The sequence below is a fragment of the Bubalus bubalis genome, chromosome 5 (genome assembly GCF_019923935.1).
Source record: "Bubalus bubalis isolate 160015118507 breed Murrah chromosome 5, NDDB_SH_1, whole genome shotgun sequence".
In the NCBI taxonomy this organism is placed as follows: Eukaryota; Metazoa; Chordata; class Mammalia; order Artiodactyla; family Bovidae; genus Bubalus; species Bubalus bubalis.
In genome coordinates, this window is record NC_059161.1 from 25,722,836 (window position 1) to 25,750,420 (window position 27,585).

Genomic DNA, 27,585 nt, shown 5'->3' on the forward strand with positions numbered 1-27,585 from the left:
AGAATTTATGTGATGTTACATGTTTGATAGTTCATATCAACATAGAAAAATTAGGGCTACATTTTTTAAGTAATTTATTTTTGGACTCTCTAAGACCTCAGACAGGATAATGTTCCAGCACTTTTGCTCTGAGTAGTCTAGGTAAGTGTGTAAGTTAGTCTGAGTTGTTCATCTGGATTATTCTTTAAATAGTGACACAAAATTTACATTATTTTAAATAGCTAATGTTTAATTTTGATCTTAGCCTCCACAGCATAGCAAATATAAAACATACATGTGTCGAGACATGAAGCAGAGAGGAGGATGCCCTCGGGGGGCCAGCTGTACATTTGCACACTCACAGGAGGAACTGGAAAAGTAAGTTTGAAAGTCATCAGACTCAGCCTTCCAATAATTTGTTAGAGAATAATTTGCTGCCATTGAGAAATGGGAAGAAATGTATTTGCATTCCCTTTGATGAATAAGAAATGTTTAGAAAGTAATACAAAACTTTAAAAAAAGAAAAGCAAATCACTTTCCTTACCTTTCATTACATTGTGCCTACAAATGGAAAACTACTTATGGTTAACTAAATCTAGAAGTGAGTCATTTTCATTACCCCCTCCCCCAAATTAAAAGTCTCAGAATTTTCGTCAGCTTTAACTGATTGAACTTAACTAATTGAAAATTGCATTTCCAGTGGAAAATTTTGCCCTTTGTCTATCAAGAAAATATTTACTGCCAGGCTCATTTTTACAGATTCTTTCAAATTTCAAGGACCAGATAATTTCAATGATTTTAAATCTCTAGCACAGAATAAAAAGAAAGGAAAAACCTCTTAATTGTTTTATAAAACCCGTGTAACACTGACACTAAATTTGACAAAGACAGCACAATTAAAGAAAGCTACAGATTCATCTCACATGATATTTTTTAAATCCCAACTATTACAACTTGGAATTTAGTACATTAAAATAGACACCATTACAAAGGTGTAAAGGTAGCACAGTATAATTACCGTAGGTTAGAGAAGAAGGGTTTTGTAACCATGTGATCATAGCCAGAGATACCAAAAAGCATTTGAATAATATTTGATGTCCATCAAGGTTCCTTGGTAGAACAAAAATATCATAGATATTTTCCCAACATGATAATTATATCTCAAGTCAAGAGCCAGATGCTTACTTGGTATTAGTTTATTATATACAGTCCTGTTTCAGACAAGACTCAGCGAAATTTTTCTGCTAGTAAAAAGCATTATTTAACATTCTGGAAGTCGTAGCTAATGTATGTAAGCAAGAGAATAAAATATCCAAAATCATTAAATGGGAAAATTCAAGAGAAATGCTAGAATCAAAAGAACCAAGAATTTAAGTAGCAAATCAAAAAAATGAATTGCTTTCATATAAACTAAAAAGGGAAACATAACCAGTTAAAAATTAAGATGACATTAAAATCCCTTTTGCATTAACAACAAAAAACGTTAAACACCAAATAATCTAATAAATACCCAGGATCTATATTGAATTGAATTAGTAAACTACCTAGGAACATAAGAGTTGACTAAATGAAGCATACTGTGTTCTTGGATGAGACTTGGCATTATTTTTTTAAATAAAGAGGTTTTATTTTCTCTTAAACAGTAAATTCAGTGAAATCTCAGAATCTTAACAGGGTGATTTTTAGGCCCTAACAAATTCGTTCATTTGGAAGAAAAAAGTTGCCAATAACCAGGAAATTCTGGGGGGAAAAGGTCTTCAGTGGGGACTAAACTAATAACTATTAATATTAACCTGTTTTATGAAGCTAAAGTATAAAAACTGTGATATTAGCATAGGAATAGATAGACCAATGAAATACAGTAGAAAATCTAGAAAGAATTCCAGATACATATAGGAACTCAGCAATGTGGAAAAAAGTGGCATTTCACATCAATATCAAAAAAATATGATGGTGAAACAACTCTATTTGAAAAATAATTAGGGCTGGATTCTTAACCTTTACACCAAAATGAATTATAAATTTCTCAGAGATTTAAATATTTAGGAGAAAAGTATAGAGTACTTAGAGATTTTTGTTGTTGTTGTTACATTATCTTATGTAGGAAAGGATTTTTTTTAATATAATTTATTTATTTATTTTTGATTGCACTGGGTCTTCATTGCTGCATGGGCTTTTCTCTAGTTGTGGTGAGTGGAGACTACTCTAGTTGCAGTGCACAGGCTTCTCATTGCTGTGGCTTCTCTTGTTTGCGGAGCATGGGCTCCAGAGCACTCAGGCTTCAGCAGTTGCAGCTCCGAGGCTCTAGAGCACAGGCTCAGTAGCTCTGGCACCCAGGTTTTGTTTCCCCATGGCATGTGGGATCTTCCTGGACTAGGGATCAAACCTGTGTCTCCTGCATTGGCAGGTGGATTCTTTACCACTACACTGGCAGGGAAGCCCAGGAAAGGATTTTTGAAGAATGACACCTGCATGCATAAAGAAGATTAATAAATTTGATTAAATGAAAGTTAAAAATTAAGATAATGGCTCAAATACCACAAATGTAAGAAGGAAAAATGGTGGTGAAATGACATGATACCTGTAACACAAAATGATCTACAAATCTATAAGAGAAGAACCAGTAGATACATGGATCGGACATGTAAACAATTCACCAAAGAAACACAAATGGCCAGCAAACATGTGAAACTATGTTCTGCTGCTAAGTCGCTTCAGTCGTGTCCGACTCTGTGCGACCCAATGGACGGCAGCCCACCAGGCTCCCCCATCCCTGGGATTCTCCAGGCAAGAACGCTGGAGTGGGTTGCCATTTCCTTCTCCAGTGCATGAAACTGAAAAGTGAAAGTGAAGTCGCTCAGTCGTGTCCGACTCTTAGCAACCCCATGGACTGCGGCCCACCAGGCTCCTCCATCCATGGGATTTTCCAGGCAAGAGTACTGGAGTAGGGTGCCATTGCCTTCTCCGATGTTCAGTTTCACTAATTGTTAAAGAAATGCAAATTAAAATAAAACCTGATTTTTTTTTAACTGTCAGAGGCTGAGACTAGCCAATGTTTAATAAGATATTGAAAAAAAGCCTTTTTTTTTTTTTAATCAGTAGGAGTTATAATAGCTTTGGACATTATAAGAATTTCTAATATGCATACATTAGACTTAGTAATTCTGCTTTTGGTTATTTACACAGGTGTGAAGTGTATGTATATAATTTTCTGTTACCACATTGTTTTAATAGCAAAAATGAGGGGCAACCTAAAGTATACTGACATAAAGGAATAGTTAAGATTTTGAAGTAGAGGAAAAAATTTACTAAGCAGCCATCAGTTCAGTTCAGTTCAGTCGCTCAGTCGTGTCTGACTCTTTGCCATATATAACTCTATTTCTGTAAATTATAATCTTATAAATATAGAATATTAAACTAGTGCATAGAGTGGAAAAATCTGTGTTATATATCAAACTGTTAACAGTAGTTACTGTTGATGGGTGATCCCTCCCCAAACCCTACTCCAAAGTTTGTGTATGTGTGTCTATATATATACAGACACACACACACATATATATATATACACACACAAGTTTCCAAGATGATAGCTAGAGCCAGTGTTTCAAGAGAATTTCTAGTAAGTAATATGCTCAGAATCTTTTCCTTTTGTATCTTAAATACATTTTATTTCTTGATTTTTGCTTCCACAATTTTGGTTTTTGTTGTGCACCTTTGCTTTTTCTATAGATTTCGTAAAATGAACAAACGCCTGGTTCCTAGAAGACCCCTGAGTGCCTCTTTGGGTCAACTTAATGAGGTGGGCCTGCCTTCAACAGCTATCCTTCCGGAAGAAGGGGCAGTGGATCTGCCTAGCAGAAAAACCCCTGCTCTGCCGAATGGGATTGTATCAGCAGGGAATGCAGTAACACAACTGATTCCACGAGGGACAGACCCCAGCTACGAATCCAGTCTGAAACCAGGAAAGATCGATCACTTGAGCAGTAGTGCCCCTGGGTCCCCTCCTGACCTGTACGTTGTTTTTACTAACTTTTATTTAAAGTTTCTTTATTGACATAAAGTAGAAGGAAGAAAGAATAATCAGTGTTTTGTTTGGGGGAGGGGAAAACCCTTAACTGGAGGGCTCTATTCTGTTGTTTTTTATTTCTATTTCATGTGCCAGTGATTTTCTGAGAAACAGTATAGGTGACATAAAAATCAAAGTTTGCAAAATTTCTGGAAAACAGTGGTTATTGGAAAAAACCTGTTTCCCAAATTTTGGCAATTTTTTTAAACATGTAACAGTTTGTATACATTTAGAAATGTTTTCAAGACCTTAAACTTGACATGCAGACTCTTGCTCCCATAGGCTAGAATCAGTCCCTAAGAGTATTTCTACCTTGCCTGTTAATCCGCATCCTGTACCTCCAAGAGGACCAACAGAGCTGCCCCCTATGCCTGTCACTAAACCTCTTCAGATGGTGGCGCGAGGTTCTCAGCTCTATCCAGCACAGCAGGCTGATGTTTATTACCAGGATCCTCGAGGAGCCGCTCCGCCGTTCGAATCAGCACCTTATCAGCAGGGTAATGATCTTTCATTTATGTCAGTCACTTTTCTTAGGAGTTACAAGAATGATTTCAAGTAAGAGTGACCATATTTTCAGTAATCTCCTCAAAATAAATAAATGCTTTTTTTTTAATACTTGGGAAAAAACTGAAGTTATATGATCAGCTAAATAATATGAAATAAATGAAGTAGCAAAGCTAGGAAAACCAGTTTACCCTAACTGCTAGAAGCAGTTGTATATTAAAAGTGTTTACATACTTATGGAAATAAGTCATTCAAGTAGACAATGGAAATTTGCTGAGGCACAATATATATTTTCCTGACAAAAGTTTTCTTCAAGCATGAGAAAAGAATATAATATTATGGTGAATATAAATTAAACACACATGGTACATTTTTTCCTTTCAGTTGTCATGTAATATTTTTTTCTAGGTCCTGTAATATACATGAAAAAATGCAAATACGTACTTCTAGAGAGTTTATAGTATAGAATCAATATTAGAAAGAATAGAAAACTATATGTGTTAGAGTATATCTATATACATGTTTGAAATGAGGTATTCACTTGTGGTGGTTAATATTACTGTGGTAGAAATTAACTGCAAGACTCAAGGAAGATCATTGAGAACTTGAGGATTCAAAAGACTCAGGAAGAATGCCCTAAATAGAGGTTTTGGGAATAGAAAGGAAAATTTACAAATGGATTGTAAAGATGAGAGTCTAGAGTCAAGGAAGAGTAAGACTATTGTTAATCCAGGTGTGACTTGAGGTCTGGACTAATGTGGTGAGAAAATAGGAAGCAGCTATTTGAGAAAACAGACATAGCCAATTTTAATGGTAATACTAGGTATAGAGAATGAGTTTTCACATAATGTAATTCATGTTAAAAAAAAAAAACAAAAACAATGAAGAAAATACATATAGGAGGTTTCTGTCCTGATTGCCAACAGAGGAGCTCATCAGTTGAGGCAAATGTCTTGAAATTGGGAAGCTACTGCCACAACTATTGGGTCGGGAACTCTAGGAGACTTTCCTGGCAGTCCAGTGGTTAAGATTCCATGTTTCCACTGCAGGGGGCCCGGGTTCAGTCCCTGATTGGGGAACTAGGAGCCTACGTGCCTTTCAGCATGGCCAAAAAAATAACTCTGGAGTTATGCAGTTAGCCACTCTATCTGTACCAGCAGAATGGATCTTTTGAGGGCCATATCTCTTTCCAGTTAACTCAGTCTCACATTCTAAACTTATGCAAATGAAAGATTTGTGGAACCTAAGCTTCAGGAAAATATAGTTTTTTTGCTTTCCAGTATTTGCAGTATATTAGGCACACCAGAAAGATGATCAGAGAATTGAGAGAGCCAGTTTACTGTTGTAGACTGTGAATAGGTTGGTGTTTTCAATAATTTGGAAGGAGGATTTTTGCTTGATATTTTTCATAAATCTAGCCTGACTACATACCTAAGCAGAGGGGAAAACATCTAAAAAATGAGTGGATTTTTGATTCTTTTCTGTTGAAATATTTTAAAACGAAAAGTCTTAGATAGAAAAATAGATTGGCTGATTGTTGCTTTCGGTTGCTCTTTTGTACTGTACAGGTATGTACTATGCTCCACCTCCACAATGTGTGTCTCGTTTTGTCCGACCTCCACCATCTGCTCCTGAACCTGGTGCTCCCTACTTGGATCATTATCCGCCATACCTCCAAGATCGTGTAGTAAACTCACAGTATGGCACACAGCCACAACAGTACCCTCCTATGTACCCACCACACTATGATGGCCGTCGAGTATACCCAGCTCAGTCTTACGCAAGAGAGGAGATTTTCCGAGAAAGTCCTATACCCATTGAGATTCCACCTGCAGCAGTGCCACCCTATGTACCAGAACCCAGAGAAAGATACCAACAAATGGAAGGTTACTATCCAGTGGCTCCACACCCAACTCAGATCAGACCTTCATACAACAGAGTATGCTGAGTTCTTTTTATTATTATTAATGTAGATTTAATTAGACTATTGCTTACAGTGATTTTCTGTTTAACCTTTTACCATGGTAATAAACCTTTGATCAGTTAATTATTTTAAAAGAAACCATCTTTTGTCACCTTTTCATAATCTTCATAGGTTTAGGTTTTATTTATTTTTTGACTATTAAAAGGGAAATAAATTACTGCCCCACTCCCACTAACCCATCTTAGTTTCTGAAAATGTTAGATGGTTTTATTAACGTTTCTAGATTCATTTAGAAAGTATGGTCTCTGACAAAGAAAAAGAAACTTATATTTAGGTCTTTGGGAAGTTCTGAGAACTTTTAGGGGTTTTGTTTTGTTGTATTAAGTCTTGCTATTTCCAGATGTTAAGATGAATATCAGTTCAGTTCAGTCGCTCAGTTGTGTCTGACTCTTTGCGGTCCCATGAATCACAGCAGATGAGTATACAGGCTAGTTATTCAAAATATGTGCTAAGTGAATTATTGTGTCCTGAAATTCTTTTTCAATTTATACTCATCTTTTCACTTCCAGGAGCCTCCATACAGTCGGCTTCCGCCTCCTCCCCAGCCCCATCCTAGTCTAGATGAGCTACATCGAAGACGAAAGGAAATAATGGCACAGCTAGAAGAAAGGAAGGTTATCTCTCCACCTCCTTTTGCACCTTCACCAACATTGCCTTCTGCCTTCCATCAAGAGGAAGTAAGCCTGTGACTTTTTAGTCTCATTTATCAAATTTTCCTTTATCAGCGGTTTAAGTAATCTTCACCCTTCCCAAGATCATGAAGATATTTTTATGTTTTCTTCTGAAAGGTTTATTATTTCACATTTTGATCTATAATCCATCTAGAATTGATTTTTGTATATAATATCATAATCTGGTCATAGTCAAGTGACTGTATGTTTCAGTTTCATTGATCTATTTCTCTGTCCTTCTACCAACATCACACTGTCTTCATGTGGTGATATATGTTTTCCAGTTTTGGTCTTCAGGTTTATCTTTGCTGTTCTTTGTCCTTGGAAATTCCAAACATACTTTAGAATCAGCATGTGGATGTCCACAGAAATATCTGCTGCAGTTTTTATTAGAATTACATCGAATCTCTGGATCTGCACAACCCACTATGCTAACTACTAGCCACATGTGGATAATGATACCTAAATTAAGCCTAATCTGAGTTTCCTGGTGCTATAAGCATACAACATATATTGGATTTGAAGATTTAGTACCCCCTCAAAAATATTTCAGTCAGTCAGTCAGTTCAGTCAGTTCAGTCTCTCAGTTGTGTCTGACTCTTTGCGACCCCGTGAATCACAGCACGCCAGGCCTCCCTGTCCATCACCAACTCCCAGAGTTCACTCAGACTCACATCCATCGAGTCAGTGATGCCATCCAGCCATTTCATCCTCTGTTGTCCCCTTCTCCTCAGTAATACATTTATATTAATTTATATAGTCTATATAATAATTATGATTATATATAATATATATTAATTACATGTTAAAATTATACTACTTTGGATTATTAAGTTAAATAAAATGTATTGTTAAAATTATTTAACAATTTAACCTCTTCTCCAGGGGATCTTCCCCTCCCAGGGATTGAACCTGGGTCTCCTGTGTTGCAGGCAAATTCTTTACTGTCTGAGCTACCAGAAGAGTCCCCTTTTCACTTTGGATTATTAAATGTATTGTTAAAATGATTTTTATATTTTTATCTTTTAATGTGCCTATTAAAAAATTTTACATATGTGGGTCAGTTATATTTTTCACTGGACAGTGTTGCTTTAGATCCATTTGAGGAGAAGTAACATCTTTCTAGTAGTGAGTCTCCAAGAATATGGTATACTCTCCATTTTCTTGAATATTCTTTAATTTCTCTCAATAATGTCCTATCTTGTATGGTTTTCAGTGTCTTTCACATCTTTCATTAAACTTATTCCTAGAAAACTAATGTTTTTGAAGATGTTTTAAATAGAATCCTTTTTGAAGTTTCATATTCTCTTTGTTCTTATTACAGAGAAATTAAGTAGATTTTTATGAATTTTGATCCTTGTGTTCAGCAGCTTTGGTAGATTTCCCTATTAATTCTAGTATTTGTTAGTGGATTCTTTTGGATTTTTGTGTTCTCTATGAATGGTGACCATTTTGCTTTCTCCTTTTCTATTCTTAAGTATTTTCTTTTTCTTATTAGTTATGTAAGCTAGATCTCCAGTGTAATATTAGAAAGAGAGATGATGATAGATTTTGTTATTTCTGGTCTTTGAGCAAATAAAACTTCTAACAGTTTACCGTTATGATGTTTGCTGTCAGCTTTTTCGTAGATAATCTTTATCAGATTAATAAAGTTTCCTTGTATTCCTAGTTTTAGACTATTTTTATAACTGAGACATGTCAAAGTTTTGTTAAACTCAATAGCGAGGAAAGCAGTAGGATGATAAGGTTAATTCAAATACAAGAGACAGGCTAATATAGGTAGTAAAAGGCAGAAAAACACTGAAATAGAGTTGCTAGAATAAACTGTTGAATAGTTGAATAAACTAGAGAGTAATAAACAATAATTTCAAGGTTATCAGTATTTCAACAAGACAATGCTAAAAGTTATGAGTGAGTATTATCTTACTATCTTTTTAATGTCGACAGGTTTTATTCCACTTCTAATGTCTTACTAGGAATTTATCATCAATTTTATCTTTTCAGAAAGCTATCTTTTTGCTTTGTTGATCTTATGTATTTATTTTGGCTTGTTGTTATACATACTGCCTCAGTTCGGTGTGTATAGCCATTTTAAGTCAAATAGATTTTTTTCGTATGGGTGCAGTTTATATTATGTAAGGAAAATGTCTTACATGCTTTACGTGTAGAATTATAATTCTAAACAGTATTTCTAAGCAATGAAAGTTGAAAAGTAAAGTATACCATATTGCATATAATAAACAGTAAACTTTGGGATGTATGAAAGTAAAATTACTAAAGATAGCTCACAGTATCTAGCTTTCCTGTCTAAACACTGTATGAATTTTCCACAGTAATGTAGGTTAGGTTAATTAGTAAAGCTGTAACATCTTCTCTTAATATAATTTTACTTGTAAAGGATAAACATGACATGATTTTTTTTAAAACCTGACTATTAGAGACATCCCTGAGCTTTGTTATGCAATACCATTTTTTGAGAAATACTGAAAGCAATATGACACCATGAAAAGTGAGCCAGTTTTAGAATGAAATACACTTATCTGTCAGGTTCAGCTTTGTGGCTCAGATCTTTTGTGAGTTACTTAGCTTTCCTTAACCTTGAGGCTCAGGTTTCTCTATTTGTAAATCAAGCATAACAAAACCTACCTCATAGTGGTGTGGTGAAAATTAAATATGACATAAGGCATCTGGCACATAGTGGGCATTCAGTAAATAATAACTTTGTATTTTTTTTTTTATTTCTAAAAAGTAATAATGTGTGACTGTTAAGGAACTTTGGAATTTGTCTCATTACTAACATAACAAAGCTATATAATTAAACTTCAATTCTGATTATTACAACCCCGCATATAGTTATACTAAACTGATACATTATGAAAATAATGTAACATAGAAATTTCTCCAAAATCTCATTTTCTGTATCATTGTCAGTTTATTATATTTCAACTTTTTAATATGTATTTCAACTTTTCTGTACATGAACTAACCTATCATTATATTTTTTAATAGGATTATTTAGTAATTACATCTTCAGGTTTTGTGTTTTGCATATTTTTGGTTTTTGTTTTTACTTAACCAATTATCTTGCATGTCTTGCTGTTGGAGGCAGAAAATGGTCTTGTTAGTAGGCCATGTCTTTTAAAAAACTAGTTGTTTTTTACAAAATTTGTGTGTGGAGGAGACATGTAAAAAAGAGATGGGATTTTTAAAATAGAAGTGGGACAGAAAAAAACGGGAAGAAGTTATACACAATGGAAACAGGAGTTGTGCTTGAAAATGAGTGGTATTTATGAACAGCAGATCCTTCTGCCATTGCAGAAGACCAGAATGATGACTCAGAAAATAGAATTTTTTATTTTTATTTTTTTCAGTATAGGGGAAGCATAGAGCCATTTAAATGTACCAGTATCCCCCTGGAGTGTTAGTATGCCAGTATATACATCTGTGATAAAGTGAGGGCAATTTAGTAGTGTCCTGCTGCTGCTGCTGCTGCTAAGTCTCTTCAGTCATGTCCGACTCTGTGCGACCCCATAGACGGCAGCCCACCAGGCTCCCCCGTCTCTGGGATTCTCCAGGCAAGAACAGTGGAGTGGGTTGCCATTTCCTTCTCCAGTGCATGAAAGTGAAAAGTGAAAGTGAAGTCACTCAGTCTTGTCCGACTCTTAGCGAGCACTCCTTATACTGGTATAACCTTGGTCAGATCACCCATGTTGTCTCACCTGGACTTGAAGAACATATGAGATAGTGTAAGCACTTAGAAGGCTGTAAAAGGTTACACAAATGTGAATGTAAGTAAAAATACATCAGACTTAGAATACCTATTTGGTTATCATATAACTTCAGAGCTCATCTTAAGAAAATTTGGAATCTTCACTTCATTGAATCAACATAAGGACCAGATTTTATTCAAGATACAAGTTGTTGCTATTAAAGAGACTCAGGGAAAAAGTCATTATGTCATCATGTACTTATATAGAACATTTAAGATTACATTTTAAAGAGTGTTTAGTGCTCTTGTTTACCTGAAATATTATTGAAAGAAACATTAAAAAGAGTCTAGCAAAACCAGGGCTTAGTACTTATTTGCTTAAATGTTAACTTAATCTGTTGAGAAAGGGGATGAGCAAATTGCTTCAAAAAATCCTAATTTGATTCTTTGAAAGATTTTGAGATACTTCTTTTTGACTTTGTGTTAACAAAATGTAATGGTTCAACATCAGTTTTTGTTTGTTTTACATTTTTCATAGTCAACAAAAATCTTCTATTGTGACACAAATCAAATAACCATTATTTTGTTGCTTTAGCATGCTGTTCTAAAGAAATTCCTGCTTTCTCGGTGTTGTTACTCATAGACCTATTTCCTATTTTGTTTCCTTTTTCTTTTTTCTATCTCTAGTTTTTGGATGAAGACTTGAAGGTAGCTGGGAAATACAAAGGAAATGATTATAGCCAGTATTCACCCTGGTCATGTGACACTATTGGCTCCTACATTGGAACCAAAGATGCAAAACCTAAAGATGTTGTGGCAGCAGGGAGTGTGGAAATGATGGTATGTGTAACAACTGAGCCATAATTCTATACTGTGTGATTGAATTATATTTAGAACCTTTTTGATTTCTTTTATAATTCTTAACTCTTAAGTTTAAACAATAAAGTTGAATCTAGTGAACAACACTAGTTTTTGTGTCACAATTATAGTTACTTAGCTTCAAATAAGCTGTGGTATACCGAAATGTATTACACTAAAATCATTTTATTTTTTAACAAAAGTAGTGTAACACCAGTGTATCTAATACTCAAGCTTAAAATATATGACTATTTTATCTTAATTGCTTCTTTATCCTTTAAAGAAATAAAACTTTACCTAAGTAATTAAATCCGACTTTCTATACCTCCCTAATCTCATTTTCTGCTCCTCTCCTTCCCTGGAGTTAAGGTAAATCCTATCCTGAATTGAGAGTTTATCATTTCATGGATACTTTTATTCGACTTATAAACAATTTTGTTTTGAATATTTATAGACCTTATACATATTATAAATTTCAGCTTATGTTTTTTTAGCATTGTTTTTTGAGATGTATCCAAATTTATATCTAAGTCCAAATTCATTCATTTTCACTTCTTTTATCAGATACCATTTATGATAACTGATATCATACAATAAATAAATAAATATAATTGTTTATTCATTTTCATGTTGATATTTTTAGGCTGTTTTTGATCTTTTATTATCTACAGTGCTACAGTAAACATTCTTGCCTATGTTTCCTTGTTTACATGCATGAAATTTATGTTTAGGAGTACTGTTAATGAGTTAAAGGTATGCCTTGACTTTTTTTTTTCTATTATTCTTAAGCCATTTGCCCTTATTAATTCTAAGAAAAGTTCCCTGGGTTGTTAGATATAGATTTTCAAAGAGAAAGACTTGTCCAGCAGGTTGAGAGAAGACCAGTTCTTGGTAATAGAAAAGCAAGACTTAGATGCCAGTATAGCTGTAAATGAGTGAAGTGGCATCTATAGCATGAATATGATTAGATGCCAGGCAATAAAAAAAGAAGAAAGAGAAAGAAAGGAATATAGAGGAGAAAAAAGCAGAAAGGAACCTTTTGCTTTTCTGTAGTGGGTTTAGGGCAACATTGTTTTAAGGCCATAAAAAACAGCCTCTTTAAGAACAGGAATGAGATAAGGAGGCCGAGTAGATAGAAACCCTTGTTTCAGAAAGAGTAATTAAAATAAGTTTTATAAATTACTGAAGAATAAAAGTGTTGTCCAACCTAACCTACATGTTATTGAACATTTCCCAAATGGATGAAAATCTCCCCCAGTGTTTTTCAAACATGAGTCTGGATGTGAATTCTGATCCTTAGAATTTAACCTAAGGATCTGTTAAAGTTCAAGTTCTAATTCAGTAAGACTGGGATGAGACCTGAAATTCTGCATTTCTAGTGAGTTCTATAGTGATGCTGTTGCTTCTGGACTTTGGGCTATACTTTGGGCTTCCCTCATGGCTCAGCTGGTAAAGAATCGCCTACAATGTGGGAGACCTGGGTTCAATACCTGGGTTGGGAAGATCCCCTGGAGAAGGGAATGGCCACCTACTCCAGTATTCTGGCCTGGAGAATTCCATGGACTACGAAGTCTGTGGGGTCACAAAGAGTCAGACACGATTAAGTGACTTTCACTTCACTTTAAGTAGCAAGGGTCGGACAGTTCAGTTTCCATTTATCTTTCTGACTGAAATCCCTTTTAAAAGCCTATGTTGGCACATATTTTTAAAGAATGTTTATATATATATCTATTTGAATGTGTACATATATATATTTGTATATGTATATGTGTGTGTGTGTGTATGTATAATGATGTAAAAAATATTTCTGATGATATAGGAAAAAAGACCATTATAGGGAGTGATCAGAGATTCAAAAGGTAGTGTTTTATATGACAACTAAAAGCAACCAATGATTTTAGTTTTTACCAGTAAATTATTACAGAGCTAAAGGAAATTATGTTAGAGATCTAAGTGAGGGGTGGATTTCTCATTGCATTTTTTCTCAGAATGTGGAGAGTAAAGGAATGAGAGACCAGCGATTGGACCTTCAGAGAAGAGCAGCAGAAACCAGTGATGATGATCTCATCCCATTTGGAGACCGACCAACAGTATCTCGGTTTGGTGCCATTTCTCGAACTTCCAAAACGATATATCAGGGTGCTGGCCCAATGCAGGCTATGGCACCTCAGGGAGCTCCCACAAAATCTATTAACATTTCAGGTAATCAGAGGTAATCAGATTTTAGAGGGTTCATATTCACAACTGCCAACACTGCCTTCTCCCTATTTACCATCAGTGCTGTTCATAATCTTCAGGGGCAGTAGTCTGCAAAGTTTTCTGTGGAGTTAGCCCTGTAGAAAAGTAATTATAACCTGGGGAATTGTAGGGGTACAAACTAAAATATCTGTATATGAGGGATAACCTGTGTGTTTTTTAATAGTTTTATTGTTTTTGTTAAAATAACACATCTTATTTTTAAAATTTCATACGAGAGGAAAAATTACAAAGACTGATATTTTAGTGGGGAAAAAACAAACATCAATACCCTATTACCATTTTGGTAGCCATCTTTGAAGACGACTGTACAGAATATAGCTTTGACTTTTAGATTGTGACTACCTGAAAAGGAGAATCAAATCCACGAATTGCATCATTTCATTGTAAATTACTCTCTTACAGATTATGGTCCATATGGAACCCATGGTGGCTGGGGAGGTTCTCCATATTCACCTCATCAAAACATACCTTCTCAGGGACACTTCAGTGAGAGGTATTACGTCATTCTTATTACTTTTATAAACCTTTAAAATTACTCAACTTGCTTTGTTTTTCTGATCAATAGTATTTTTTTTTTAATAAAATGTAAAATTTATTCCACATTTTCCTTCCCATCAAAGGGAGAGAATATCTATGTCAGAAGTGGCTAGTCATGGAAAACCCCTTCCATCTGCTGAGAGGGAACAGCTACGACTAGAATTACAGCAGCTAAACCATCAAATTAGCCAACAGACCCAGCTACGTGGACTAGAGGTACAAGCTTAGAAATATTCCAGTTTTTAAAGCGTTCTCAAAGAGATTTTAAAAGGAGGAACTTTTGAGGTTCAATGAACCTCAAACTTTAAAGTCTTTTTCTTAAGAGTTAGTACAGGTGTCATTTTTCAAAGAATTTTAATACTTTGAAGTTTTCAGACTTTAGGAAATTTAGAATTTCTATTATCTGAGAGTAGAAAACATATTTTATATGTTTTATATGTTATTATATATTATATATAAACTCCTTTTATATTTTTATACTCTATAATATTTTAGATAATCTAAATTTCCTAGATTATCTAAAATGTTAAATAAAATAAAATATATAAAAGGAGCTTATATTCCCTGATAACACATTTAAGTTGAGGGTATACTATATAGTTTTTTAATCAACAGATGATTTTAACTTAAATTTTGTTTTTAATTTCTCACATTTTCTTTAATTTAAAAAAATTTCTCTCACTTCTTTTATTCCTCAGTATCTTTACAACTTTGACCTAAAAAAAAAAATCCTCTACATAATAACAATACCTTTCATTAATATAGTTTTTTCACTTTATAAATTATTATTACATATCTTATTTGACCCATATGGGTTCCTGACACATAGATTGGGCAGGTGGTATTTTCCTCCCTTTTTGGTTGAAGGATATGAATTTCACAGAGATTGAACATGAACCCAAGTCTTCATACTCTAAGTTCAGTGTTTTTTCCACCATGCTGTCTAGTACTTAAGAGAAACAGAATGTCAGAAGACAAAAAATTCTTGAAGTTCTTTAAGTGCCACATCAGGAAGACTAGGTTTTGTTTATATTATCCTTTGGATTGGAACATAGACTTTGAATATGAAAAGCTAAAGACATTCTAGTGATAAATGCATTGCTCTCTTCTGAAGAAAAAGATACTCTTAGAACGTTAGTCTTTATCTTTCTACCAGGATCTTTAATAATATGTAAGGCATTGCTTTGGAAATAAATTTCTAAGTGATTCTGTCTTAGACTTTCTTATTAGCAAGACCAATAGGTAGGATGTTTTGTGTGTTTGCTTGCTTACTTTTGAGCATGTGTCTGGCTTATACTCTTATGTAAGTGATAAAGTTTAGAAATATAAATCTATATAGTATTCATGTTTGTCTCCTTTTTCCATTGCTTTATTTACATTGGTCTAAAACGTCTTGCTAATTCAATTCCTATTGTAAGAAAAAAGAATGCTATGTTTATTATGTTCATCTTCAGGTAACTAGTTATTAAAGATTTGGACCTTTAACTTCATAAAATATAATTCTTTACCTTGCTATTTCATGGCTTTTTATCTTAGTTGAAATTTCCTAGACTGATTTTCTGTTCCAAAAAATTTCAGCATTGTTTAACTCACTGTGGTTAAAAGTCCTTGTCATTATTGAAGTTTTGTTGAAAGAAATTATAGAATTTATTTCAGAGAAAATTCAGTTAAAAAAGAAAAAAAAAAAAAGCACATTTATAGTTTTTTCCCCCAACATTTATAGTTGACTTCTCTCTTAAATAAGAAAAGAAGAGCGACTTAAACCAAAGATTAAATTACTGTTCACCAAGTTTAAATCCCCCATCTTCTTCCTTTTTTATTCAAATGGTATTCAAAGAAACAGTGCCTTATAGTTGCATCGTTTTTATTGCAAATATATATGAGTAATAAGCTACTTAAGGCTGTGGTCTGGAATCGGGCCTGGTCATTCTATGCTTGGTGTGAAATGTGTTGAGCTGTGTATGTGCTTGGCTTTATGCACTAGGCTGTTAGTAACAGACTGGTGTTGCAGAGGGAGGCGAATACCTTGGCAGGCCAGTCACAGCCCCCACCACCACCACCTCCAAAATGGCCTGGAATGATTTCAAGTGAGCAGTTGAGTTTGGAACTGCACCAGGTGGAAAGGGAAATTGGGAAGAGAACCCGGGAACTGAGTATGGTAAGTGTTACTGTGGAAAGAGAGACGGAAGGTGAAAGGAAACCCTGTGTGTAGTTGTATCACTGAACGTGTGGCTCTAGAGTTCTAGAATCATCTAGAGCTATAGAATCATCACCCCAAGGCTAAAATGAGTGATTAATACTTAGAAAGAGTGTCATGAAAATGGACTGCCTTCTTATTTTATCACTTTTCTCCTCATTTATCTATTGGTTTGAGTGTGTTTTTTGTCTTAGATTTCTGTATTTATAATAAAGTTTCAAGGAAAACAGGGTGATTACCTGAAAGTTACTAAATTTCTGTTAAACATGTTGGTTAAGGAAGCAGAGGGGATGGCATTTTTTGCAGTGCTATGTTATCCAAGGGCTTCCTTGAAGCTCAATTGGTAGAGAATCTGCCTGCAATGCAGGAGACTCTAGTTAGATTCCTGGGTTGGGTCAGGAAGATCTGCTGGAGAAGGGGTAGGTTCCCATCCAGTATTCTTGGGCTTCCCTTGTGGCTCAGCTGGTAAAGAATCCGCCTGCAATGCGAGAGACCTGGGTTGGGAAGATCCCCTGGAGAAGGGAAAGGCTACCCACTCCAGTATTCTGGCCTGGAGAATTCCATGGACTGTGTAGGCCATGGGATCGCAAAGAGTCGGACACGACTGAGTGACTTTCACATCACATGTTATACAAAGGTATATTACCAAGTAACATTTCTAGGTTTCACAGCCCTTAAGTTATTGATGACCTGTTTTTTGTCATGAATGAAATGCTATCAGCATATCCTTTCCTGTGGAATTGAATCCACAGATATGCTTAGGATTTATGTTATGGTACATGAACACTCATTTCAGTAAATTTTGAATCTTAGGTGATTGAAACATTCCTTCAGATTGCATGGTAATTGATATTTCTTTTTGTTGTTGTTGCATCGTTTTCACATTCTTTTAAAGGAAATACATGGGGCTTATTTGTTTTCCTGTTTTCAATAAATGTATTATAGATACTTACTATACTTTGACTTGATTTTTCTGAATCATCAGTTTTCCTATGAGATTTGCAATGTTAACATGAGACATTGCCCCCTTATTGCCCATCTTGGGTGATGAGCAAGTGGACTATACTCCACTATATTTTGTGTTGTTGTTCTTTTAATCTGCCTGTTTCTTTGGTCATTTTACAGAACTAAATATGATTTCTGTTCATCACTTTGTATTACTTGTAGCTGGTTTCTCCTCCATCAACACAATTAAATAGAAGATAATCAAATTTATTTCCTTTCCTTTCAAAGGAGAACCAGTGTTCTCTGGACATGAAAAGCAAATTGAATACAAGTAAGCAAGCAGAAAATGGACAACCAGAACCACAAAATAAGGTTCCAGCTGAGGACCTTACGTTAACATTCAGGTAAAGAAAAGGACACTTGTGTATAGTCTCATACAGTCATGATAGAAGCACTCTCATAAATATAACTTGATTTTTACAATATCATTATTTTGTATACTTTGAGAAAAGAATATTTTTGCATAAATTTGGGGGTTAATAAAGGGGCTTCCTTAGTGGCTCAGTGGTAAAGAACCTGCCTGTCAGTGCAGGAGAAACAGGTTCAATCCCTGGGTTAGAAGATCCTCTGGAGAAGGAAATGACACACCACTCCAGTATTCTTGCCTGGAAAATGCTATGAATAGAAGGAACCTGAAGTGCTACAGTCCATGTGGTCACAAAGAGTTGGACACGACCTAGCAACTAAACAACAAAAAGGAGTTAATAAAACTTATTTTAGAATAGAGTCAAGGTTGAATTATCAGTTAATATCTAGGAAATGAAATTTTCTGCTTCCATCTCCTTCTTTGCCTTGTTTTATAATTTATTTAAAACCATTGTTAACATTTTGATGTATATATAACCTTAAGTGTTCAGGCATTTAGCCTCTTTCACCCATGTATCCCCTGTTCTATTCCACCTGGTTTTTAATTTGGTCTATCCATATCACCCATTAGTCTTCTACAGGTACAGAAGAATACATATCAACTATTATGAACAACCCTGCAAAAAATGTATTGTAGTTAATTCTTTGTACATCTTGCACCTTAGGATATTTTGCAACTAGGGCACTTTGAGGCTTTTAATGCATTAGTCCTGAGTTGCCTTCCTGATGATATACAACAACAATTTCTAATGCTCTGTTGCTTCCAGGCTTAAGTTTTTGTCTGTTTAAATCCATGTGTTATCTTGTCCTAGTAAACCTGCTAAAGCAGGGGTCAGCATTTTTCCTAAAGGTCAAATAGTGAATATTTAAAATTATTAGTCTTACTATCCATGTCAGAACTCTCAGTTCTGCTGTTGTAATGTGAAAGCAGTCATAGACAATATGTAAACAGATGGGCAGGCTGTGTTCCAATAAAACTTTATTTATAGAAACAGCTAAACAAAACAGAAACCAGTCACCTAGCTTGTCTTGGTTTGCCAACCCATATGCTAAAATAAAGCATGGATATAGAGCTATAAATTAAAGTTTGAAAGCCATTCATGTATTTTCTATAGTGCTATATAGAAAGGCCCTGTTGATTTTATTCTACTAATAATCAGTTTTCTCTCTCTCCTCTTTTAAAATTCCAACTTTTTTTTTTTTTTTTTTTAATGTTAACAGTGACGTGCCTAATGGATCAGCATTGACACAAGAGAATATCAGCCTCCTGTCCAACAAGACCAGCTGTCTGAACCTGTCAGAGGACCCTGAGGGAGGAGGGGACAATAATGACTCCCAGAGATCAGGAGTTACATCCAGTTCTACTCCATAAAATATGAGGAGTCCTACCTTTATCTTCTGCTCCTAACCAATCTGTGGGGCATAGGGGTAGGAGAAGAGATAACTTCTTAACCTTTCTCTGAGGGTGGTCAGAGAAATCCAGGAAAAGCACCGGAGGCAATGTGCACAAACACCACTACTAAAAACAAACCCTGCACATAGTTCATATTAATGCATTTTTTAATTTAAAGAAAAAGAAAATTAGCAGTATCTGCAAGCAATTCAGATTAAATTTGTTTTTGTTCTGTGAATGAACTTTATTTTAATAACTTTGGACGCCTTGGATCCAGGGCTTTAAAAAAAAAAAGAAGATATTATATATACACTCTGTTTGATTAATTGTATGATCTTAATGAAGTAGGTTTTTCTTGTATTTTGGTATTATTACATACCCAGTGTATAATTCCATATCCCCAATCCTTTCCAGCTCTCACAACCCCATAAATTACCACAGACTAAAAGCCCCAGCCATTCTGAGAATTCTGTGGTGCTTGAGAATTAGTAATAGACTAGTTATTAGAAAATGTGCAGCAAAGCAACTTTTCCAAGAGCCATTATTTGGAAGCCACACTTTGCTTTCTTTCTGGGTCACAAGCTTCATGTGTAGGGAGGTTTTTCATATGGCATTAGAACTTTTTGTTGTTGCTCAGGAGGGCTTTATGTCTTTTTTTTTTTTTTTTTTTTGTTTATGTCAGCTTTTCAGAGAAATAATTACCAATTAATTTTTGAAGACCTCACTTTCATATCATGAACCGCTTTCATTTTCTTAATGTAATCAGAAATCCAAGTCAATTTTAGAGTGCTTGATTAGATTTAAATGGAAATTATTTTAAGGATGAACTATAATTTATTAGCACTGAAAATACATATTTAGTTTATTACCTATATTGAGCTAATGACTGGAAATTCAGAGCAATCCTTTTCCAAGTTGAACTTCTGAAATCATAGAATATTCAAAAACCAGGACAATCCACCATGTTTTAAAACTGCTCAACGCTTGATTGAACTTAAAATGAGCAGAGCCACATTATTTCAATGAATGTTTTGTTTTACTCTCAAAAACCAAAAGTACAAAATTCCTATATACTGGAGCCCCTGGCTTTCAAGGAGATTTGGCAAATGAGAACTGCCTGAATCTTAAGGATAGTTTACAAATTGATCAGTAGTTGCCTTTTGGAATCATTAGCACAAGTAGGTAGGTAGTAAGTACCTAAAAGTCAATTTTTGTAGTCTTGGCTTCACTATACTGAAAAGGCTCTTCATGAAAATGTTGAAGAGAATAAAATAATTTTTCTCATTTAGTTCTGCTGCACATATTCTGATGCCACATGTCTATACTGAACTAAGACCATATAAAATGTGTTTAGTGGGGATTATTTGACATAGTCACCCACCGTATCCCTATGTTTGCCTGATTTTCTAGAAATGTCCCTTTCTGGATTATACTAAAACAGAAAGCACTGGTTATGTAATAAGTTACTGCATTGCTTTGGTTGGGTAAAAGCAAGAGTTTGTATTTTTCTTGTTTCTTATTTTCTTAACCCGTAACTCCTGCTGAGGTCATAACCACCTCAGTCTAAGCTCTGTGTCTATCGTACTATTAAATGAAACAAATGGGGGGTAAGGGAGGGGGGAGGGTAATACAGTCCTGCCATTGCCTACCAGTAGGAGAGTCCAAACAGAACACTCTTTTGAGTAGCAATTATTTAATTTGCCCAGTCAAGGCACCGTGTTTATATACTATTTCACATTGAATTTGATTATGCCCTACAGACCTGGCTGGTCAAGGATTTGATATACACATATTGGCTTGGGATTCGAGCTTTCTTTTTTATTTAAATAAAAATTTATATATATATATTATATATATACATATATACATAGCTATATCTGTATATATATTGGGTATGTTTTATGGATTTTTTCGCATGAGCGCAGCTGTTGCGATAAAATGACTGATTGGGAGGTAGAAGCACTGAAATGAAGATGAGGCATTTTATCAGTTGATATCCATATTTTCCTATTTTTTAAAAATACATTTGCTTTTTTGCCTTTTTTCTTTTGTTTTATTTTGCTTAAAACCCTCTTACATTTACTGTTTAAGTACTTATTGTTTTGGGGAGGAGAAGGAGAGAAATTTTATGTCTGACAGAGTCCTGAGATTTTTAATTTCTCTCTCTAACCATAAAAGGCAACATTCTTGGCCTCTAACCTTCTGTAGGCAGATTTGGGCAGATCTTATTTCTCCTTTGGACATGTTAGATAATTCCTGAATTTTAGGAGCAGTTGGTTCAGTTTGGAATTCAGAATGATTCTGGTATTAAAAAGAAATTTATGGGTGTTGATTTTGTTGAAATATGGAGTAAAAGTAAAATTCCATTTTGGGTATCTGTTGAAACTCCTAATAACTCAACTTCTGTTGTTCTTGTTTATTTCCTTCAAATACACTCATTCTTTCACCATTTTGATTTTGTAAGCTAGGTAGAAAGAGAGATTAATTTATGTTTTCCTATTCTGAGTAAAACCAGAAAAGCCACTGTTTGGAACTGACTTAAAATAGTCTCTCTTTTTAAGGTATTTTCATGGAGTGAGGATGCGGATCTCTTAAATTATAGCCTTAATTCTAGCTATACCTCTCTAATACCCCACCCTTTAGAGGAAATCTGGGTGGGTAGAAGAGCAAGAGGAAGGTTTACTGTCCCACTGTGCCTGTAACTCACCTATTTAAGATTAGTTATTTTGCCTTACCTCGGAAATTCTTACAACTTTTCCAGTGCTCATAAGCAGTTTTAGGAATTCAATAAAACCTCCAAAAATTTTGTTTTTCTCTTACTTTGTTTTCCTTTTCCCTGTGATATTTTTTGTCATATGATGAGCCTATAGTGGTAAATGGCCTTTTTGGCAAAACTGTTTGACTTTTTAACTGCTTTTTTCTTAAAATCTGTGAAAGATACTGACTTTTCTGGCTTCTTAGATTTATTCCCAGAGACAGTTAAAACGATGAAGCCAGTCGGATAGGAAATTCCATCTTTAGGCTTTTTGCTTATTCAAATGTTAATTTCTTCTGAATTATAAGGCAATACTCAGACATCTGATGAAAATGAACACTTTTGAAGGGTTAAGGTAGGAGTAGTAAGCATTGCTTTCAGTTCTGTTTGGATAACACCATAATTTTATTATAACCAGAGAATAAAAGTACTTTGACCTTTTCTTTATTCAGTGGGTCTTAGGAAAAGGGTAGAAGAACTGAGAATAAGATATCTAGACTCAATTTTCTGACCTATATGTAGTTTTTTCTCCTTGCTTATAGATACTGTCATAAGTTCAATAGCTGCCATGTCTTGGGTAATTTACAGAGGCTGATGTGACCAAAGATCCATTCCTTGTTACTTTTCTAATCAAAAGAAAAATTAGTTATAGGTTTCTAGTAATATTCAAATAGTAAGACACTATTTTTAATACCAGCTACAACATACTTAACTACTCAAAGTATAAAGATATATTTCATACAGCATTAATATGGCTAATTTCCTTTTCCCATTTTATTTCCCTTTCCTTCTCCTAGTCTTTCCCTTTTTTTTTTTTTTTTTTCGGTCTGAAAGACCTAAAATTGGTATGATTCTCATTTGCTATCTTGAATATGTAACTCCATCAGATTTTCCATAGGTCTTCAAAGTTGGAGCTCAAAGTTTGCTTTTGTTTTTCTTTTTTCTCTGGCCCTTCTCTATCTTGCAAATTCCCCTTGATTTACCCACTGCCCTCCCCAATCTGCAACAGTGACAGTTTGCTGCCTCAAAACAGAGCATTCAAATGAATTCGCTTAGCCAATAACTTCTGTGAAGTTGCCTTTTCTAATGGTGTTATTACTCAGTGATGCACAAATGTGGTATTTGCCCTACTGGTAGGCAAAACAAAGGTCTGGTTAGGAATGGTAACCTGCTGTTTTCTTTAAAGGAGAGCCAAAGACTTGTGCTTTACTCTGTTTTGGTTTGGGAGGAAATAGTAGCCATTTTGATTGTGAAACCTCTTAGTATTCATGAGTTGATTATACTGTGTAAGGAGATATGTCTAAAGTTGACTCTCAAAGTTAGCTGGCCTTATGAAATATAAAAGTAATGAAAATCCATCAGTTTTTCTAAAACCATGAATGTCATCTTTACAGTATTGTGTGTAAGCAGTTCCTCCCCCCATATACTGAGATTGTCTTGTCATGATAGCTTGTTATATTTTTGTTATTTTACTTGTGCCTATAAGACAATCTGCTGTCAGTATGATCAAGTCTTGGGACTGAGTAAAAGAATCCATGAACATGTGATTGGTGAAAAATAATTAACTGTAGTTCGTACCTGTTAGATTATATTCAGATTCAGAGAAAAAGAGATTCTTTTCACTAAAGATAGAGAGTACTCGGTTGCTATTGCTTATATATAAATGGTGATAGATGGAGATTTAACCATCTCTTTTCTGCTTTCTTATTGCTCATTTTAAAGAGTTGAGTAAAGGTTTCATGTATAAACTGTGTCTGTGAAAAGCACTTGTAATGTTTTATATGTCATTAAAAGGCCCAGTTACTTTTTAGGGGAAATTAAGAACCTGTCTGGAAATTAACTGCAGTGTTTACTTAGATTTTTACCCAGAAGTCCAATTGTGTTTTGTTGTTATTGATGATAGATGATTATTGTGTTTGCAAGGTGATATCTTCCATGAAAAATCTGCCTATCCTTTTAGGTAAAAATTAGGGCTTCTAAACTAAAGCATATTTTACGTTCTACATTAGGGATTGAAAAAGTAAGCAGTCTACTGCTGTCATTATTCTACCTGACTGTGCATTTTGCTGGCCTATATGCACACTTTTCTGCCTTGGACAACTATGGTTTTTATATTTATTTGTGGCTTCAACTCAGCTTTATGAAAATTTCCTGCTGAAATGACTTATTGGGAATTACAGGTGGATTGCAGTTAATATATTTTTTTAAATTCTTATTTCAATTTTCCTGAGCCACTTGGAAAAAGAAAGATGTTTTTGTCAAAAGACACTATTAATTATAGTAAATGCCAGCTTACAATTTGATTCTTAAGATTTTCTTTGCTAAAGATGTTTTCACATGTTTTAGATTCTAACTGATAGTAACACTAGCAGCAAGTTTACTTTATAAAAAAACTGCCACCACCAAGAAGTAACACCTTTTAATAATAAATATGTTCCCAATGGGTGAGTTTTCAATACTGCACTGAACAAAGTGGGTAAAGATCCCTTTGAAATCCTGTTGTGATAAAGGGACTAACCTCACCACTGGAATTACAGAGCTTGTGAGTTTTCAACCAAACACTGAACTTCCCCTCAACTTTATTCCTGAGCAGAACATCCCGAGATTAATAACTTTTATTTTCAAAAGAAAATAAGGCACAATAACCCAAGAGAGAGAGAATTTAAAATAAGCCTCACGACAAAATATTGTGTCCAAAATATGTATTTAGAAAAATAAAATCCTGTGGAGTTTGTTATCCTAATGTATGTTATATACTAGATAAGGTGATTTATTTTCTTGTATTGAGGTCTCATTGTTTCTAGTTGGGGTTTTTTGTGTGGTTTTTTCTTTTTTTTTTTTTTTGGTTTTGTTTTGTTTTTAATTTAAACTCTTAAGTAGACAGAGCTCACAAGTCTTTGGCATCCATTCTAGGTTGTACACTCAAGAGTCATCTTATAACTGGAAACTGTCAGGTGGCCCCCTACTCCAACTCCAGCTGATGTATGAAAGGATCAAGAAAAGAATGGAAGCAAACTATTGGGTGGATAATCGGTAGCCTTTTTTTTTTTTTTTTTTTTAAAGAAATCACCATTTATTAGCGTAATCTTTCTCCACTAATTGACTGCCATTCTCACAGAAATATCTGAGCCACCCTGTAAAATGTTCCTCTGATTTCAAGGCATTGTAAGTTTTTGCTTATCATGTTTACATCCTCTGTTCATACTAAGACACTGTTCTGAGAGCTACTTTTTCCAAGTGTATTGTTGCCTAAATTTCCTTTATTTCTTCTTTATCCTTTCTCTCCTTCCTACATTCTGGGAATGAAAGGAACTTAGAAGAAAAAAGTTGATTTCCCCCCACCCCCGCCCCACCATTGATCCATAGGCTTCATTATTTTACTTTATAATAAATCTATGACTTTTTAGAACAACAGAAATGGAAAAAATGAATTAAGATAATGAACAAAACCTTTCACCCACTTAAACATTTTCCAGTTGTGAGATTCCTCTTCTTGTGTGTGGTCTCTTCCCCTGGTTACCCCTCTTCCCCTTTTCCCTTGACTATAGTCAGTTTGGTCGTTAGGCTCATACCAGTCTCCCCGAGACATTCTGCAGTCATTATCACCTTTTTGGGTGGATTTTATTTTGTTTTATTTTGTTTTTTTTTTTTAATAACTTTTTAATATTGATGCATATTTGCTTGGGATAGAGCTTGTGTAATTTTCCAATCGTATTGATTGTATGTGATTGTGCCCTGCAGAGGTATATTTAACAAGACAAAAATAATGTAGGTTAATAAAGGAGCCCATGATATTTGAGTCAGGTTATAAATGACCATGAAATCATTTACAGTTTGAACAGTGAAAATGTATGTCTCCTTTAATTAAATTCTTAAATTAGTGCTAGACAGAATATCATTTTTAAAAGTTTTTGTGCATTTCTGTTATTTTCCTCTTACCTTAGCTCCCTGTTCTTCTTTCTCGCCTGCCTCACCCACCTGTTAAGAATTAAAAATATTGAGCCTTAAAGGGACAGCTCGTTTTTAAATTGCTAAAGTGTGAAATTTCACTTTTTCCAAGTGTTTCCAACTTTTCTTTAAAAAGTGAAGACAGATAATGAGTTGGAATTTCACAAGCTGTGAAATTAGCATCTGGCAAGCTGTGAAATCTTATTATTTGAAGATGTTATCTCCTAGAAGTTCTTTGGGAATAGGAAAGAAGAACCCTGTGTTTGAAGTAGACCATTTTTCTCTCTTTAAAAATCTGTTTATATGTTCAGTTTTTAAATGGCCTTTAAAAAAAAGTGAGGTGGGGAAAAGTAGTAATAGAAAGATGTTTAGGACAGCTAAATGCTGGGTCTGAGTAAGTATATAGTCGGGTTTTGAGAGGATGAGGCCATCTTGTTCAACCTGTGTGCATGCTGTTTATATCAAAGTTGCCACTTTTGTTAAAATGGTGTTATTTTCTTTATTATCTTGGAAACTGACTCAGCCTCATGTTGCTCCAAATTAGTGTTTAAGGCTCCCACAAGTTGCAGATAAAAGGATTATTTTAACAAGTAGAAGGAGGTGATTCGCCTTTTGGTTTGTAAATATATGAAAGTGTCTACAAGGTCTTTATCTGCTTTCTGTCAGCATTTATATTAAATGATAAATTAATGAGGAGAAATGCGTAGTCTTTTTTGTAAATGAGCCTGTGCCATCTTATTCTAACCCCTGGGATTATGTACTTATTTGTACCTTTTTTTATGGAGTTGTGTTTGTTTTTTAGGTGAAATATAGAGAAGTAGATAATATACACAAACACATACTCATAGTGCCAGTTTTATAGATTTCACAGGAATTAATCCAACACCACAGTCCAGAATCATTCATTTGTTATACAGTGACTGCACATTAGGAATAAAGGTAATGGTTCTCAGATCCTAGAGTCAGCGTTCAGTGAGACTCCATTGTTCACATGCAAAGTTCTGGTTTTTATGCCTTCTCTTAAAAGCAGGACCTTTTTATGCTTAAGCAACATGGCCTTACTCTGAATACCTTCGTGATGCAAATATTTTTTGTCTTTCTTACTCACTTTTCCTAATTGTCCTGCAATCCCCACCAATTAATGAGTCCTGACATTTAGAGAGTTTTTAGAGACTACTGGAAAATATACCCTCTTCAAGAACTCAGTGGCTTAAAGAAAAAAGCAGGGGAAGGGAGGGGACTACTTTAGATTAAAAGGAACTTAAGCGATACAAAAGTCACATGCACTGTGTGGACTTTGAATCCTAATTTCAACAAACCAAACATTCAAAGATTTAGTTAGGGGAATTTGACT

General features: G+C 34.6%; 1 protein-coding gene across 6 annotated transcripts in view; it reads left to right on the forward strand.

Annotated features, from left to right (window-relative positions):
• The window catches only part of RC3H1 (ring finger and CCCH-type domains 1), a 75,848-nt gene extending 48,921 nt beyond the window's left edge, over positions 1–26,927 (forward strand). For 4 of the 6 annotated variants that reach the window (XM_044942816.2, XM_025285607.3, XM_006042768.4 and 1 more), the window contains 12 exons: positions 245–357; positions 3,709–3,990; positions 4,328–4,542; positions 6,118–6,488; positions 7,043–7,210; positions 11,601–11,753; positions 13,760–13,973; positions 14,433–14,523; positions 14,651–14,783; positions 16,552–16,725; positions 17,998–18,113; positions 19,357–26,927. In XM_044942816.2, the coding sequence (XP_044798751.1) occupies positions 245–357; positions 3,709–3,990; positions 4,328–4,542; positions 6,118–6,488; positions 7,043–7,210; positions 11,601–11,753; positions 13,760–13,973; positions 14,433–14,523; positions 14,651–14,783; positions 16,552–16,725; positions 17,998–18,113; positions 19,357–19,507 (2,181 nt within the window). In that variant the 3' untranslated portion in view covers positions 19,508–26,927. The remainder of the gene's footprint in view (positions 1–244; positions 358–3,708; positions 3,991–4,327; positions 4,543–6,117; positions 6,489–7,042; positions 7,211–11,600; positions 11,754–13,759; positions 13,974–14,432; positions 14,524–14,650; positions 14,784–16,551; positions 16,726–17,997; positions 18,114–19,356) is intronic. The other 2 variants (XM_044942817.2, XM_025285611.3) reach the window with 2 other exon arrangements.
• The last annotated feature ends 658 nt before the right edge of the window (positions 26,928–27,585 follow it).